At 37.9% G+C, this 18,267-nt stretch overlaps 1 protein-coding gene and 1 long non-coding RNA gene across 9 annotated transcripts in view; one reads left to right on the forward strand and one right to left on the reverse strand.

Moving 5' to 3' along the window:
* Positions 1-2,762: 2,762 nt before the first annotated feature.
* Positions 2,763-8,788, reverse strand: LOC108708287. Of its 3 annotated transcripts, XR_001934433.2 has the most exons (5): positions 8,711-8,788; positions 8,268-8,381; positions 7,349-7,474; positions 5,969-6,067; positions 2,763-4,386 (listed from the first exon to the last, which is right to left on the reverse strand). It is a non-coding gene; the product is annotated as an uncharacterized LOC108708287 (long non-coding RNA). The 3 variants fall into 3 exon arrangements; XR_001934432.2 differs by having other exon boundaries at positions 5,973-6,067; positions 8,268-8,744; XR_001934431.2 differs by having other exon boundaries at positions 8,268-8,743.
* A 15-nt stretch (positions 8,789-8,803) lies between these two features.
* The window catches only part of brip1.L (BRCA1 interacting helicase 1 L homeolog), a 129,420-nt gene continuing 119,956 nt past the window's right edge, over positions 8,804-18,267 (forward strand). For 3 of the 6 annotated variants that reach the window (XM_041580917.1, XM_041580919.1, XM_041580918.1), the window contains exons 1-6: positions 8,866-8,984; positions 10,823-10,920; positions 12,561-12,672; positions 14,938-15,099; positions 16,346-16,479; positions 17,039-17,191. In XM_041580917.1, the coding sequence (XP_041436851.1) occupies positions 8,918-8,984; positions 10,823-10,920; positions 12,561-12,672; positions 14,938-15,099; positions 16,346-16,479; positions 17,039-17,191 (726 nt within the window). In that variant the 5' untranslated portion in view covers positions 8,866-8,917. 6 annotated transcript variants of the gene reach the window in all.

Here is an 18,267-nt window from a genome sequence, read left to right on the forward strand (position 1 = left end):
AAAATCTATGTAGGGAAGAACTGTACAAATATCTAACCATTTGGACTTGTATGCTATCCCAAATTGTGTCAAATATCTCACCCGTATTGGAGGCCTAATGCTTCAGATGACTGGAAATTGGGGTCATCTCAGAGAAAAAAATATTAAATACACAATTTCATTAATAACTTTTCAGCCTGTTATTAACATTATATTATGCAATGATTAAATATATTAAGAATGATATGTAATGAAATACATCTATTAAAGGGGTTGTTCACCTTTGAATTAGCTTTTAGTATGAAGACCAGTGCTATCCAACTGGTGGCCCAGCACCCCCCCCTTAGTGTGCCCTCTTTTTCATATGAAAGTCTGCCTGCTGTTAGCGCTTACCTTGTGTAAGATTTAAAAGGTATCACTACAGAGATTAACTGGCCCCTGCATTGTTCATAACTGTAAAACCTCTATTATTCATACCCCTAAAGCCCTGTACTGTTCACACCTGAGACCCAAACTGAAACTGCCTACATTGTTTACCTGTTCGCAGTCATACAAACTGCTGAAGTTGCACCAGCACTGTCACTGTTTGTAGCACAGTATGAACTATTCATCTTAAGTCCTGATAGGTTTCCCTGTCTTCTGCTCTACTCTGTCTTCCATATGCTCCCTGTGTGTGCCATACTCTACCTGCCCTATGCTCCCTGTGTGTGTCATACTCTGCCTGCCCTATGCTCCCTGTGTGCGTCATAAGTCTGCCTGCCCTATGCTCCCTGTGTGTGCCATACTCTGCCTGCCCAATTGCTTCCTGTGTGTGCCATACTCTGCCTGTCCTATGCTCCCTGTGTGCACCATAGTCTGCCTGCCCTATGCTCCGTGTGTGCCATACTCTGCCTACCCTATGCTCCCTGTGTGTGCCATACTCTGCCTGTCCTATGCTCCCTGTGTGCGCCATAGTCTGCCTGCCCTATGCTCCCTGTGTGCGCCATAGTCTGCCTGCCCTATGCTCCCTGTGTGCGCCATAAGTCTGCCTGCCCTATGCTCCCTGTGTGGGCCATACTCTGCCTGCCCTATGCTCCCTGTGTGTGCCATACTCTGCCTGCCCTATGCTCCCTTTGTGCGTCATAGTCTGCCTGCCCTATGCTCCCTGTGTGCACCATAAGTCTGCCTGCCCTATGCTCCCTGTGTGTGCCATACTCTGCCTGCCCTATGCTCCCTGTGTGGGCCATACTCTGCCTGCCCTATGCTCCCTGTAGAGTCCTGCAGCATGTCGGTACCCACAAAAACCTGCGGTTTGTGGGTAGAAGTTCCACGTACGGGTATAGAGGCGGGTCGGGCCATGGGTCTTCTCAATAGCGATATTTACTCCTTTTTTCTGGTCACGTCTACTTCCGATGACGTCACTTCCGGTTTACAATGACAGCATTTCCTGTTTTACTCCTTTTTTTGATCATGTCTACTTCCGATGACGTCACTTCCGGTTTACAATGACAGCACTTCCTGTGTGTGCCATACTCTGCCTGTCCTATGCTCCCTGTGTGCGCCATAGTCTGCCTGCCCTATGCTCCCTGTGTGCGCCATAGTCTGCCTGCCCTATGCTCCCTGTGTGCGCCATAAGTCTGCCTGCCCTATGCTCCCTGTGTGTGCGATACTCTGCCTGCCCTATGCTCCCTGTGTGGGCCATACTCTACCTGCCCTATGCTCCCTGTGTGTGCCATACTCTGCCTGCCCTATGCTCCCTGTAGAGTCCTGCAGCAGGTCGGGTACCCGCAGGTAGAAGTTCCAAGTACGGGTAAAGACGCGGGTCGGGCCGCGGGACTTCTCAATAGCGATATTTACTCCTTTTTTTCTGGTCATGTCTACTTCCGATGACGTCACTTCCGGTTTACAATGACAGCACTTCCTGTTTTACTCCTTTTTTCTGATCACGTCTACTTCCAATGACTTCACTTCCAGTTTACAATGACAGCACTTCCTGATTCTTGATGGTCAGTGGGTCCGGGTTGCGGATAAGGTACTTGCGGGTAGGGTCAGGTAGCGTTTCCAAGCAGGTAAGAATGTGGGTTGCGGATTGCAGGTTGCGGGTCCCAAAAAATGGACCCGCGCAGGACTCTAGCTCCCTGTGTGTTCCATACCCTGCCTGTCTTATGCTGCCTGTGTGCCATACATATATTTTTTGTGGGTTTTCAATTATTTTTGTTCAGCTGCTCTTCAGTTTGCTATTTCAACAGCTATCTGGTTGCTAGGGTCTTAAATAATGTTTAGGACCCCTTTTCTTAAATGCAATAGTTAAGCTAAAATTGATTGTTCCTGTGGATATTCAAAATGACAAAAGGTACATAGAATGCATGCTAAGAAATTAATCAAGTGTTTTTAATGTCAACCATTTAAACATTTGCACTTTAAAACACTCTACGTTCTGCACAGTCATAGAGGTGCCAACAAGAAGAGTAGTTAACAAAAAAGTAAATGTATAGGAATCTTCAGTATTTCCCACTGTTTCTATTTTCCCACTGTTATAACTACTTTGCCCAGCCAAGCAGAAATTCCCTCCACAACGTGGCCGTTTTCTCCACATATTTCCAGCAAAGTCCAAAGCACAGTTGCAAACCAGTTGAAAAATAATTGGTGGTGTAACGCGAAATCCTAGGGTGCTGTACCCATATTTGTGTGCATTTGTAACCAAGCTCCTTACTGTCCAAATGCTGGTTATATGTGCAGAAGATTGGAGGAATGCATATAGAAACACTCTGGCTAATAAATAATAAAGGAAACATGAAGCAATATTAAAGGAACATTTTATTAATTCCTTGAGTAGAAAAAAACAAGGGTGAATAATTCCACATGATGCTTAGTCTAAAAGTTGTTTGAAAAGCTTGAAAACACTGCTCAAATATCATTCTGCACAGTAATCTGACAGTTGAATGGCAGATCTGAGCCTTTGGGTGAAGGGTATGAACAAGAGAATTTGTGGCTGCTCCAGCTCATATACAAAATACAAATATGCAAATAAATAATGCTCCTTGTGCAGAATTACCTATAAGAAAAAACTAATTTTACATAAATTAAAAAAAAAAAAAATTGCATTGCCATCATATAAAGTTTGCCTTGAGATAAACTTGGACATCTAAAATTAGATTTAGAAGCTTCAGTAAAAACTGTATCCTGCGCAGTCAGAGCTGATGTAATAATTCTATGGACATTAAATAAGATCCCAATCTCATAGTATCCCTTTCTCTTGCCTTCTTTTTCTATGTTCTGTTCCTTTCCCTTTTAATCATTACTTGTTTTAGAGCCGTCATTTCTATTGCTTTTTCTCCTTCTATAACAGCAAAGAAGATCACTGGCCAATGTTTTATACTTTGAGCAATAGTTTCTAAAACTGTATACCTGCTCCCCACTGGGGCTCAGACTGAAAGGCCAATTAAAGAGATTTAGGGATGAATGCTTGTTTGCTTTCCTAGATACAACTGGAAGCCAAGCTCATAGATCAGCAGGGTGATATTTATGGTGAATGATTTTCTTACATTAGATACAGTAAGGGTAATGTCCCTTTGTACAAGATAATGGATTTACCAGCACACAAGTGTTTTTGGTTTAGTGTTGAAAGCTAAGTCCCCTAAGAAAAGCAACAGTCAGCTTCTAAAGATGTTGGCTAAATAGAAAACTGTATTCCACGAGGCAGGTATGCTGTCCAATTTAATAGGGCTTGAAACAACACTGTGAAATCCACCATTTAGAATTATATCTATTTTGCCCGAAGATTGTGAACATACACCACATTTGTCACTTTTATTTCTTTAAAAATGTACATAACCAAATATTTAAGCCTCTCTCCTGTGAGTATTTCCAGTAATCCAAAGCATGAGATGTGGTGTATGTTAAATATTAGCATATTACCAGTGAAACATTTTTGTGCATCAGATCTTCATTCATTCCCACAATTCAGCAGATGCCAATAATAACTCCATGGTCTGTACAGACACTGCTGTATCTTTCACCTTCCAAAATCAAGATGAAAATGCCATAACCCAACTTATAACCAACTTGACCAATGCTTTGAGTAATAGCACTAAACAGGTTTAAGCTTTATTTTAAAGCTTTCTTATTATCAAGTCATTATAAAGAAATACAACCTCAGGGTCTCAGAAGATCCCAACTGCAAGCCTCTCTCTCTCTGCCTCTTCCACTCTGCACATTTATACAGCAGAAAAAAGGATGATATACACAAATATTTCTACACTCCTGTGACGCTCATGTTAATGATTTCAATGATGGTGCTTTCAACACGCTGGCACAGTTGTTCATCAGAGTCTAAACTCTCAGTGTCTTTCAGTGCACTAACTGGCATTGGTGAAGGTATGTATGTTCATGACCGCTCCTTTGGGTTTTCTTTAAGCTTTTGGAGACCTGGATAAGAAAGCAGCATGAATAAATATTCACCTAATAGACAAGATTGGTATATACTTCTCCTTTCTCTACTCCCATTTTCTAGATGCTGTCATTCAGAATACATAACATTCTAAAGCTGAAACAAAAGCACTTAAGTGTAATGTCTGGGTCGACATCTCTAGTTTGGCAGAAGGATACCAAACATGGCAGTGTAGGCATGAAAAACGAAAACCGCTTGGCTTCGGTAAGAACTGTGAAGAAATACCATATGTCAGTTTATTTTTATAGGTAATAATCCACAACAAAATGTCTATTTCAAGGTACAGGTATGGGATCCATTATTCAGAAACGGAGAGGCAGTGTCTCTCTTGATCATAGGCCTTTAGTTGACAAAATACAATACTATTTTTTCCTGCATACAATCGAATAAAATCAGATGTCTAATCAGTTACACTATTGCCAGTGTAAAAGCCAAATCCATATTTTATACTGAAGATATAACAGTCTCAAGCCTCTATAACGTTAGCCCTACATGTGTGTTACAGCTTTTGTTAACCTGGCTTAAAAATTTAACTTTTTCATATTAAAACTAAAACTTAGTTTACAGTTTAGTTTTAAATGTAACAAAAACTTAGTTTAGTTTTTAAACTTAGTTTTACAGACATAACGTAAGGTTAGAACTGTGTATTTTAGTTTAATTCTGCTGCTATACATATATTCATTGTACTTTGAAAGTGCAAATTCTATTAAAGAAATAGTAGTAGAGAACATATGCCTTTGAGTAAACCATAAAAGCACCAGAACTGTGCAGAGACAGGCACACAAGTCTATGCAGCTACTTTAATATTAATAGTTACCTGTCAGCAGAGTCCCCATTACATTAATGGCCAAGAGAGCCGTGCTAAGAGAGTTTTGCAAAGCATATTGGATGCACAAATGAGAAAGGAGCTGGATAGCAAAAATCTGTAACATATGTGTATATGTGTGTGTGTATATATATATATATATATATATATATATATATATATATATATATATATATATATATATATATATATATATATATATATATATATATATATATATATATATATTCTAAAGGGACCCGTACTGTGGTTTCTTCAAAAACAAAAAGTTGTTTATTTAAACATCACAGTGCTTCCAACGTTTCAACCCCCCTCGATAAAGACCCCGAGGGGGGTCGAAACGTTGGAAGCACTGTGATGTTGAAATAAACAACCAGAGTGGGGGTCCCTTTTGAATATTTATATACATTGATTTGGCCGAGCACCTGGGAAGTGAAAATACGGGACAGAGTGCGGGTACTACCTACATTACTATATATATATATATATATATATATATATATATATATATATATATATATATATATATATATATATATATATATATATATATATATATATATATATATATATATATATATATATATCTATCCATACACTCGAGAAGAATGCTGCTGCACACCAGGATTTATCATGAAAAAAGTTAATGAATTATTTGATCGACGTTTCGGTCCTCACCATGGACCTTTATCAAGATATAACAATAGACAAGTGAAAATAATTTATAGACTCACCCACCAAACAACCACCACCAAACCATGCCCCTATCATAGGTGTGTGAATTAATCAATAAGTGAACATCCAATCAATTGATGTGTCTCCAAAACTATGGTCTGAAAGAAAATACAAAAAATACATAATACTGTATAAATATTTTGAAATGTTGTATACAAAACTTATAAAATTGATTAAAAACATATAAAACACGTTATATAAATGTTAAAAAACAATCATAATAACCATAGATATCTGTTTAAAGAAGCCTAAATCAACAGGGTTATATTACATATTAGCATAAAGGTCAGCTGTTTTTATCCGATATCAAGAAAGGGAGTGAAAGAGCAGTATTCATTTAATCCCCGTGGGGCCACAGTATCCAACATTTTAATCCAATAAACTTCTTTTGCCAATCCCACCCAGATGACACTCACACCATTTTAGGAGATCACTTTAGAACTGCACACCCCTAGAAGTGGATTTTAGAATCCAGTTGAAATAATAGTTCAGGTGAACATTTGAGGGTGTATTTATTAACATTCGAGGAAAACATCACTGGTGATGTTGCTCATAGCAACCAATCAGATCTTTGCTTTTGTTTTCTAAAGTTGGCCATCCACTATTAGATACGCTTGTTTGGCGAGGTCGCCAAACGAGCAGATCTTAACCCAATATGGCCACTAACGGCTGGGGTGCGATATCAGGTGTATCCAAACGTGGGGCCAAATGTTCGGATTGCAATGCTGCGAATGGGCGCCGACGGGTCGCATTACTGCCAATCATTTTTTTTTTTTTTTTAAATCTCTTTTATTTTTCAAAAACAGATGCATAGACAGAGAATAATGCAAACATCATTTTCAGTACAAAAGTCTTCAAATGGTTCTCATCAGTACAACTTCGTTCAGTATAACATACAGTATATCAAGGTATATTTTCACTCAAGATTGTAGAAACACATTCCATGGGGCCCAAATTTGTGTATGTTTCTCTACCCTGTCTGCTAATAAAGCCGTTAAATACAACAGATTCTGCGTCTGGGTAATTTTTGCAATTACAGCATGAACATCTATAGTATTCCGCAGCCAGTGTTTCGCTAAATTGGTTCGTGCGGCAGCTAAGATTTGCCCCATCAAAGTATTCTGGAGCTTCGTGAGGACTTTGGATGGGCAGGCTAAAAGAGTTGTAGTGGCCTCAGGGACTATACGTGCATGAAATACTCGCTCACAATCATTTTTTTTAATAAAAAAAAGGTAAGAATTTTTTTTAAACCCATTTGGGGAAAGCCAAGGTTATGTGATACAGGAACTGAACATTAATAAATCAGACCCGTGGTGTTCCATAAAGCTATGGATGGGGTGTGAAGTATAAAAAAATACATATATAGAACATCATCTTACCACCATGCTGCGCACTTTGAGGGCCTGAGACAGATTCATTTTACACAGCTGTCGCAAGGCTTCTGTTCTATGCCTCCCACCAACACTCTCCTCATCTTGACGCTCTCCATTCTTAATCAGACTTTTCTTAATCAGAAAAAAGAAAGTTTACAGTTGTCAAAATGTTCCTGCGTCAGGTACAAAACTTTTCAAGCATGTATACTACCTTTTAACTTGCTTTTACTATTTGAAATGAAAATCCGTCATTTTAAATTCAAGAAGAAAACATGCAGAATTACTTCTGCACTACTTATGGCATGGGCACAGGTTTAGTAACCTATTCTAGGAACAGAACCCTTTAACTACCAGCAGCTCAAGGAGAAACGTTAGATCAAATGTCTGACCCCATATCTTAAAAAGGTAAAGGCCAGATATACAAAATATTCACAGGGATCGGACACTTTGTAGTTTGCAGCATTTTAACTGCAAATCTTATTTTACCGTAGTGACATCCAAACCCCATTCTTCCCTGTCCAACTAGCCACATAGAAATATGCAGATATTGAACTTGCTTGAGGATTAAAAACACATATAAATAATGGAAAGCCAGCAAGGATCAAAATCACCACAACAAATTAGCACTATGAAACCTAACTTTAGAAAAAAAGTCTCTAATTTATCAATTAACCCAAAGGTTCCCAAACTCTGGGGCAGGCCTCCATGACAAAATACAATACAGTTTTGGCTCAGTTTATTATTTGTTTTGCAGTCTTTGAAATTCTTTATAATATAATTATATTATATAACTACATCATGATCCCATGTAGCTTGAACTTCACAGGCCAAGAATCAAGAACACAAAATATCCTGAAAACCCCCGAATTAGTGGATTATTTTATAACTAGATAGGTGCAATCTCTAGTGAATTAAATCATATTACCTTCACTGAAGCTGTCAGGGACATTAGCCACTAACAAACAAAGAAACCAAGCTCCATTGCGTTCGTGGGGGAGTGCTTCAGCCATGGCAGTAATGGGTAAAAGATTGTGTAATTCTGTGAATGAGTAATGATATACATTACTTGTATTATCAGTTCATTGGAACACAGTTTCATATTATCAAGTATTTACCCACTGTAATGTCTTAAGACAAATTTTACTGTAACTGATTATTCCCTTTCCACAGCTACTGAAATACAGAGCAAAAAAAAGAGAACTAAATGCAACACTGTTTATGTCTAATAGATAACTGCTGTGTAATAAAAACTGCCTAAACAAGCAAGCCGATGCCTCAACCTTCCTCAGCTTTATAGCTTAGCTCTCCTACACTTCTTCTCTTTCAGCAATCTTTTCTCCCCTTTATCTTTAATAAGCTCTTTATAACCTCTACGTTTAGCTGCTGTCCTGCTCTGCTGTGACTAACATACAGGAGCTACACACTTCCCTAGGTCACATCCCGCCCACAAGTCGGTCACATGTTAGTGACGTCACACCTCCTGAAAGCCTGTCTATGGAGCTGCTGCTGCGGCCCATCCACAGGAAAGAGCGGGAGTTGTGAATGTAGAACAGTGCTGTTATTAGGCGGAGTTTAATGTCAGAGCGGTGCAACACTACACACAAGAAGGTGAGACTGCAGCCCGGGTATGTAGGGTGCTCGGGTATGTAGGGTGCTCTTGTGTGGGTATTTCTGTTTCTTAACCCTTTCACTGCTAGCTCATGCTCCCCCCCCCCTTAAAAAAAGAAAATCGTCGCGGAATGCCACGCAGTTTTATTTACTTTAGGAGTCCGTTCCGAGGTGAAGGTATTCGCTTATTTAGCTTGGGCAGTTTCTACCTAGTGGTGCCAGGATGAAGTCTGCTAGTAGTTATCTTTCCAACCTGACAATTTGGTTAGCACGAGTATTGTCTGGCGCTCAATGAAACGTCACTAGGGTTCATTTATAAACACTGGGCAAATTTGCTCCTGGGCTGTAAACCATAGCAACCAATCAGTGACTATCTTTTTTTTGCGGCCAGCTGCAGGTTAAAACCCGAAAGCAATCATCTGATTGGTTGCCATGGTTTACTGCCCAGGTGCAAATAGGATCAGCATTTATAAATGACCCCCACTGTGTTCAAGGGGAACCCTCCCTAAACAATCTCTGTGCTTTTGGGGGTTTCTGAGCCACAGCTTAAGAATTAACTAGATAAACAATGTATTGGCTTTGTTTCACAATTACAAGCTTTCCAAATCTGTGTCACTTTGAGGCTACCAAAATGCAAACCATTTGCTAAATTTCCTAGTCATGGGCACATTGACAAAGCATGAGAAATATGGGTTCCACGGTTCTTCAGAATGCCACAAATGCATGTATTTACCCAACCTGTGTAGAATGTAGAGAGCTGAAGATATGAATAGTGTAATACACATTTGTATGGCTTCAACCTTCTCATCTGCATACAGTACACAGTGTCTGTATTATGTCTTATCCCCAACTACGGTTGCCACCTGGCCAGTATTTTACTGGCCTGGCCCATAAAAATGATGGATGATCCCAATGTTATTAATAGGGAAAAAAGATAAATATATAGGAAGGCCTGTATTTTTTTCCAGAAAAGGTGGAAACCCTATCCCCAACAGCGAGGTACCTCCCCTCTATGGATTCTTGACAGGGCCATATGTACTATATAGGGACCCAACGATGACCCAAGACTAGGGGGGCAGCTTTGCGTGTCTATATGGTTAATATAAATATACATAAAAACATCTCTGGCCACTGCCAGATACTTGCCAGCTAAATCTGGTAGCTGAGGGGAAATGGGGCGCCTGAAGCATCCGTACAGCAAGTCCTTCTGTGCATGGGACGATTGAGGGCTGAGGTCCTTGGGTGGCACTGGATCAAAACACTGCCCTGATTTTTGGAAACTGCTCTTGCAAATTAGTATATTTTTCACATTAAAAAATGCTTTGCCAGCTTTAGACCCCTTTGAACGTTGTCAGTTATGTCCAAATGCATTTGACATGGGTGTAAACATTTTTTGGAGCTTCACCCAACAGGGTAGAGGATTTTATTTGTACTTTTTGTGGGAAGATATTTCTTATAAGAGATCTTCACTTATTTATCCCTAGCCTAAAAGCTGTGATTTTGCCTGATGTGGGAGTGGGTTGCATTGCATCCATTATCCACTTTACCCTACCATTGTAGAATGGAAGTGAAGAGGAAGCAGAGGAGATGATGGTTTTATTTCTACGACTATTGCCTCTATCAGCCAGTTAATCAGAGTTGTGCTATTCTATATTTTAGAGTAGCATCTTTCTTTTATTCTAGATAACGGATCCCTGTACATCTCTGGGTTCTTTCTGGTAAAAAACAAGCAAAATAGCATGGAGCGTTTTTTTGGCTAGAGACCCAGTCCTTGTTGGCAAGGATTTGATTTTCCAATAAAGATGGGGTTTTAGTTTAAGCTTTATATTGTTATTAACTGTAATTCCAATATGTTTTTTTCCTTCTTGTCAGATAAAATGTCATCCGTACTTTCAGAATATACAATTGGTGGGGTGAAAATCCTCTTCCCATGTAGAGCGTATCCTTCCCAGCTTGCAATGATGAATTCAGTAAGTACCCTCAAGCAAGTTTGTATAGCTGTTTTTGGTGAAGTTCCAAGACTAAGCATATAATGCACCTGGCTTTTCATACGTTATATATGGTATAAACCACCCTTTTATAGCAAGTTACAGTTTTAAATTATTGTTTTTGTTTTTTTATTTTTTTTATTTTAATGTTCAGTTGCTTTCTCATAGCTAGACACATAAACATATAGACATATAAACGACCTAAATAAAGAGGTAAGTAGTACAAATCCTGATATTGGTAATAAGATAGCCTGTCATTAGTGCCTTTATTGTTATCCGTGATCCAACCCAACCAAATGTATAAACATACAGTACATTAGGGTGATCGCACACAGGACGTTTTGTTGCCCACAATAAGCCTGACCTACTACAGGTGACAAAACGTTCCTAGTTTCCTTCCTATTGGCGGAAATGTAAATCACCAGCAAGATGACATATGCATGGCTTCCTGTTTCCAAAGTAGGCCAAAGTTGCCTTACGAGGAAGCTTTGAACTACTTTGCACAACATGTCTTTCCCACTGATGATTTTCATGTCTGCTGATGGGAAAGAAACTTGGAAAGTTTTGTCACCTGTGGTAGTGCAGATTTATTAGCAGGTGACAAAGCATCCCATCTGCCAGAAACCGTATAAAGTAGATTAAGATTATTTAAAAGTGAAATGCAAAATGGTCTATTTATTTGGAAACATCAGAAACAACAAAAAGGCAATTTATTTATGGGAGAAAATCCCCATGAGGTCTGGAAAATCCTTTGCTACCTATTTTGAACTTGACTGTACCATTCACATATTATATTGGAGAAAATGTTTGCTGTGTTTTTAAATATGTTGAGCAAAAATATGATGCTGTGTTTTTAAATGCGTTGAGCAAAAAGAAGTAGATCTCTGGTCACTTGTTAGTTAATACCTGTTAATGTTAAATTAATTTATTTGTATGATTCACATAGTATCTTGGCAAATATTGTTTATTTGAAACTTTGCTGCTGAATTATTAAAAATTTTAAAGAGAGTTTGAAAAAATTATTTTAAAGAGAGTTTGAAAAAAAAAAAAAAGTGAAATGCAACATATAGGTGATTGGTGTGTATATGCATCTGATTAGATCATACAATGTGGGCTTATAGGGGTATATTCACTTGTAATTTAACTTTTGGTATTTTGTAGTAGGGATGCAACGAATCCACTATTTTGGATTCGGCCGAACCCCCGAATCCTTTGCGAAAGATTCGGCCGAATACCAAACAGAATCCGCATCCTAATTTGCATATGCAAATTAGGGGTGTGAAGGAGAAAACATTTTTTACTTCCTTGTTTTGTGAGAAACAGCTGGAAAGAGCCAGAAGAGGAAGGCAAATAATTAAAGTAACTGTAAAAAATATATATTGTACAGTTCTGTGGGTCCTTACAGCAATTTATAAATAAAGTTAACATATGTGAAATAAAAACCAATTGTAATGTTGCTAGTAATAGGGCATTCTATAACTTGCAAAAAGTTAACTTAAAGGTGAAACTCCCCTTTAAATAAAAAAAAGAGTTTAGTTAAATTCAGCCAATATTTCAGGTTTAGACTTCCTTGCATCTGTTTAATTACTAGATTATTAAAATTTCTCTTATTTATTCTGCAGATTATGAGAGGCCTGAATTGTAAACAGCACTGCTTGTTAGAAAGTCCAACTGGAAGTGGAAAAAGCTTAGCCTTGTTATGTTCTGCACTTGCATGGCAGCAGTCTTTATATGGTAAGACATTGATTGGTTTAAGAGTGCTTAGAATTGATAGTTTTCTTTTTTTCACATTTCAGTGCTTTCCAAAACAATCATATTTTGCCCCACCAGATTTCGGCGATAGCCGTCTCAAAAAAACTTTATATGATATTACCATTACCAAAACATTGAGGGCACATCGCCGCATGAAGTAAAAAACTATTTTTTCTGTAATTTTAAAAAACAGGTGGCTGCTGTAAAATGGACGCATAACGCTTTTAAGGAACACCCCTTAATCATCAGCCTATGTTTCAAGGTTTTTCTCGAAATGCATTAGGTGCCCATTTCACAGCAGCCACCTGTTTTTTAATGTTACAATAGAAAAGTGGTTTTTACGTGGCGGTGTGCCCTCAATTTTTTTCTTTTTTGGTCTTGGATAGTCACAATTTTAGGAGCTCTGCATGTGTGTGGGTACACTGAATCCTCTGCAGCTCATCTGTGATATTTAGTGATGTGAGTCTGAATTGTTTTGCTGAACCATTACAAATAATATTACCATTATAATATAATCTACCCCCTGAAAATATAGTGCAGTGGATTTGCAGACTCAACACAAAATTAAACATATATCTTGTAGATTCAGCCTCAAATGGTTATGCTATGCACAAAATTAAGGCAATTGGCTGCTTATAGTTAATTAACAATTTGTCAGGGGTGAAACTTTTACTGAAATCTTTTTATCTTGCAGACAAAAGCTTGAGCTGTAGGGCCACAAAGAGGATATTTCTGTTGAAGGGACAAAAACTGCCTACTTAGGGCATGCAAATAGTTTTTTCTTTTTTTCTGTATAAAAGGCACAGGTTAAAACGTATAATTTTGTTGCAGACAGCCTGTGTATGTGTGTCATCCTTACTTTAGCAAGATGTAACCTTTGGATTACCCTGGGAGCACTTGTTTGGCCAGCCCAGTTCTGTTTATCAGTTTAAGCAGAAAAATGTCCTGTGTGCACGCACTAGTGACAAACTAGATATGCAAATGTTGTCACTGGCCAGACAAGGGTATTTGAAAATTAAGTGCACCTGCCTCTAATTCTAAGCAACTTTTCAATGGCCTTCATTTTTTTTTAATATTTTTTTTAATTATTTGTCTTCTTATTCTGACTCTTTCCGTTTTTTAAATGGGGGTCACTGATCTCTCTAAAAACAAATGCTATGTAAGCATGCAAATGAATTGTTATTGCCATTTTTTTATTATTCATCTTTCTATTCCGGTTCTCTCATATTCATATTCAAATCAATGTATGGTTGCTGGGGTAATTTGGACTCTAGTGACGAGATTGGTGAAATTGTAAACTGGAGATTTGCAGAATTATAAGTTAAGTAATTCAAAATCCGCAAGTAATAAAAAAACGAAAACTCATTGCAAATTGTCTCAGAATATCATTCTCTACATCATACTAAAAGTTAGTTGAAAGGTGAACAACCCTTTTAAGACTTGAGACTACATTAATATAGAATTTGTATGTAACAAAGAACTTTACTTGGGATTATGCATATCCTTTAAAGGGATACTGTCATTGAATCAGTTAATAGTGCTGCACTGAAATCCATTTTTCAAAAGAGCAAACAGTTTTTATTATATTCAATTTTGAAATCTGACATGGGGCTAGACATATTGTCAATTTCCCAGCTGCCCCAAGTCATGTGACTTGTGCTCTGATATACTTCAATTACTCTTTACTGCTATACTGCAAGTTGGAGTGATATCACCCCCTCCCTTTTCCCCCCAGCAGCCAAACAAAAGAACAATGGGAAGGTAACCAGATAACAGCTCCCTAACACAAGATAACAGCTGCTTGATAGATCTAAGAACAACACTCAATAGTAAAAACCCATGTCCCACTGAGACACATTGTTATATTGAGAAGGAAAAACAGCAGCCTGCCAGAAAGCATTTCTCTCCTAAAGTGCAGGCACAAGTCACATGACCAGGGGCAGCTGGGAAATTGACAAAATGTCTAGCCCCATGTCAGATTTCAAAATTGAATATAAAAAAATCTGTTTGCTCTTGTGAGAAATGAATTTCAGTTCAGAATTCTGCTGGAGTAGCACTATTAACTGATGCATTTGAAAATAACATGTTTTCCGATGACAGGATCCCTTTAAGAATATTTAGTGAAATCACATTTTTAGTTTTGTTTGTTTTTATTGGTTACAACTTATTCAACCTCAGTTTATAGCACAACAAAACAAGGCATCATTTCATTGAAATGTTGTGCTTCTTCCCCTTTTTTTTTTTCAGGAAAGCAGTTGGTGGATGAAAAATCAGATGAGAAAGAGTGGAAAAAAATGGAGAGAGTTACTCCATGCTGCTGTTCATGTCATTTGAAAAATTCTGATCAAACTACTTTCTCCAGTGATAGACAAATGAATTCTACAGATAACGCACCATCAAATATTTCCGGTAATAATATTATATTCCTTTATGAAGAGTAACTTACAAAGTGAGCTAATCTTCTTGCCAATTTACAGAGGACAGACACATGCTGGCTATGGAAAATGCTGTTAATACCAGGCAGGGATCTCTCAGGAGCTCTGAAGTGAGTGGTCCCTGCTGAGATCTCCAGTGTCTGCTATACACAGCCTGTTTCTGATACTTTGATTGGGAAGTAGTGTCAGGCAAGAAAGAGTCCGTGTGCCATAGACTTTAGTACATATGCATGACCTGTTTTAGCTGTTATGGACACTTGAATAAGAATTTTCAGTAAACTTTACTTTTTTCCTTGGATGATCTCTCTGCTTCTATTGGCTAGAGAATACAGGTTTGGGAGCTATTCAGAATGCTCTGGACCTGGGGTTTTCCAGCTAATGGATCTTTCCATAATTTGGATCTTCATACCTTGTCTACTAGAAAATCATGTAAACATTAAATAAACCCAATAGCCTGGTTTTGCTTCCAGTAAGGATTAATTATATCTTAGTTTGGATCATGTACAAGGTACTGTTTTATTATTACAGAGAAAAGAGGAATACTTTTTCAAAATTCAGATTATTTTATTATAATGCAGTCTATGGGCGACAGACTTTCTGTAATTCGGAGCATTTTTGATAATGGATTTCCAGATAATGGATCTAATACCTGTATAGAGAATTTGCAGCTGAGTTCCTGTTTGGCCAAGGTACTTAACCTGATCTATGTCTTTGTTCATTCAGACATAATCCAGGAAACATCCCTGGGTCATATGCACCTGTGCTCAGCGTGTACCCAACAAATTGGTCATGCCATGCTCTTTATTTGTAGGACTGAACTGGAAGCCATAAGGGATGGGGGCAAGAATCATTATTTCAGAGGGAGAAAGTAAGGGTACAAGTAAAAAAACATTTGCCATTATTAAATTACAACTGATAAAGGGGAACCAACTTCCAATATTTTTTTCAACTGTTGGCCCCAGTACACATTTTCCTCTGTCACTTCCCCAATCACGTCTCCACTGCTGTCCCCTGGTACCTGATCCCAAACTTCAGAGCTTCACACTGCTCTTGGCTACCTATTTTGGCCACGTCATGTATATTCCCAGGTTCCATTGTGGAATCTATCTTTCTATCTTTACTTCAAAATTAAAATGGCTTGTTTATAAAGTACCTTGCCAGTGTATTAAATTGGGTCCTGTATGTTGTTTGGTGAATAAGTTTGGTTTTGATACTTTCAGGAGCTTCTAGTAACAAAACTACATTAGCTTCAAAGCTGTGTGCAAAGAAGCAAGCATCTTTTACAACAGATCAAGATGATGATTTTCAAACTGACAGGAAAAGGATTCGCCAGTCTCATGATGAACAACTGCAGGTAATAAAAATCCCATTAACCTGCGTGCAGATAAAAAACAAACTAGCTAGCACTGTTCTCTCTGAGAGCACCTTGTGTCAGATCCCTAAATATTTTTCTCTCCATCTTTTCTTTTTTTTGGGGGGGGTCCCATATGGCTTCCTTACCCTTCAAAGTGCCTTTACATATCAATATAATCAATATAATCTGGTTTTAAACAGTTTTCTTTTTATGTAACAGTTTAACATTGGATGATATTCTACTGCTTGTCTAAGCAGAACTGCTGAGGGGCTATAGCATTAATGGAAACCTCATTATTCTTGTCTTCATTTCCCCCTCTCCACCCTGAAGGCTGGAAATAAATGTATTTAACGGTGAATACCAAAAAACCTTTACCATAGCATAATGTTCAGATGTACTCTTGAGAAGTTTGTTAATAAGAGAACCCATAACATTTTAATTTAGAGAAAGGTACCCATATTAATGAAGTCCTCAATGTTGAACTGTACAAAATTAAACTGAAGAACTGTTCAAATTGTCTCTAGCTTTTAGATTGCTAACGCACATAATTGTGTTGCAGGCAAGAAAACGTCGTTGTTATGAAAAAGGTGTGCAGTTTATTGATGATGATGATGATGATGATCGGGATCATGTGAAGTTTGATAGTTACAATCAAAGAAGAGCTAGCATGGATAGTTGTGCAGAGGAAGCTATTGCTGCTTCTTCCAATCATGTGAGTTTCTTTTGAATTAGATTAATAGTGAATCTAAAACTATCTATAGTTTGATCTTTATTTGCTATGATTTAAACCGTAATTCATTTCCCACAGGAAAAACAAAAAACAAAAAGTACTATTCCTGATATATTTGTAATTTGAAAGCTGCACTTAAACTAGCATGTCTGGTTTGGACAATGTAGACTCCACCCATCTTAAAGCAAACAAGAACTTTCGGTGCTGATAAGTAAACTAGACAGAAACAAGCACATACTTCATTGTGAAGTATGTTGTATGTGCAGATTCGGGCAGATATTTTAAATAGGCCCTGCCTTTTCAAGTGCAAAGAGGCCCAAATAGCACCCTACAGGTCCAATAAATAGTGTCTGTCTGGTATTTTACCACTCGTGTCTGCCAAAATCTATAGATTGCCAATCTGGGCATGATTATTTGTGTGTGCATAGTTTTTCTGAAAGGAGTACTTCTTAACTAAAACAAAAAGCCAGCCTCCAAAAAAACCAAAATGAGATTAATTTTAACCCTTTTCCTGCCATGCACGTATGCGTACGTGCTGGCAGGCAAGGGCTTTAGCTGGCAAGCACGTGCCTACACTGCTGGGCCAAGTCGGCCCACAAAGAGGGTTATATTTTAAATTTTTTTTACTTTCATTTTACCAATTTTTTTTTTTTTTACCCCTAAAAACTGTTTATTTTGGCATCAATTACACTGTTATTTTGTTATTTCAATGATTAACACAATTTTTGTGGTTTTATTGTAATTTTATCCCTGCATTATTGTTCCTTATATATATTTAGTATAGTATTGCTGTTTGGTGCTTTGGTATTGAAAGATGTATTTTATCATGTTTGATCCGACAGAATATGTACTTTCCAAAATATATGGTTTTCTGGGTGTCTTTTTACAGTTTGGGCACATAACGCACAGTCTAGGCTCTGTTGACCAGCGTGAACATTCATATGCATGTATTTTAATTTTTCATCCATATATACCACATACTTTGGTGAATCTATGCATATTAAGCATCACAATATTCAGTTAACCTCTGACATCCATATTTAGGGTGATTTTTCTTT

Source organism: Xenopus laevis, chromosome 2L, assembly GCF_017654675.1.
Source record: "Xenopus laevis strain J_2021 chromosome 2L, Xenopus_laevis_v10.1, whole genome shotgun sequence".
NCBI classification, from domain to species: Eukaryota; Metazoa; Chordata; class Amphibia; order Anura; family Pipidae; genus Xenopus; species Xenopus laevis.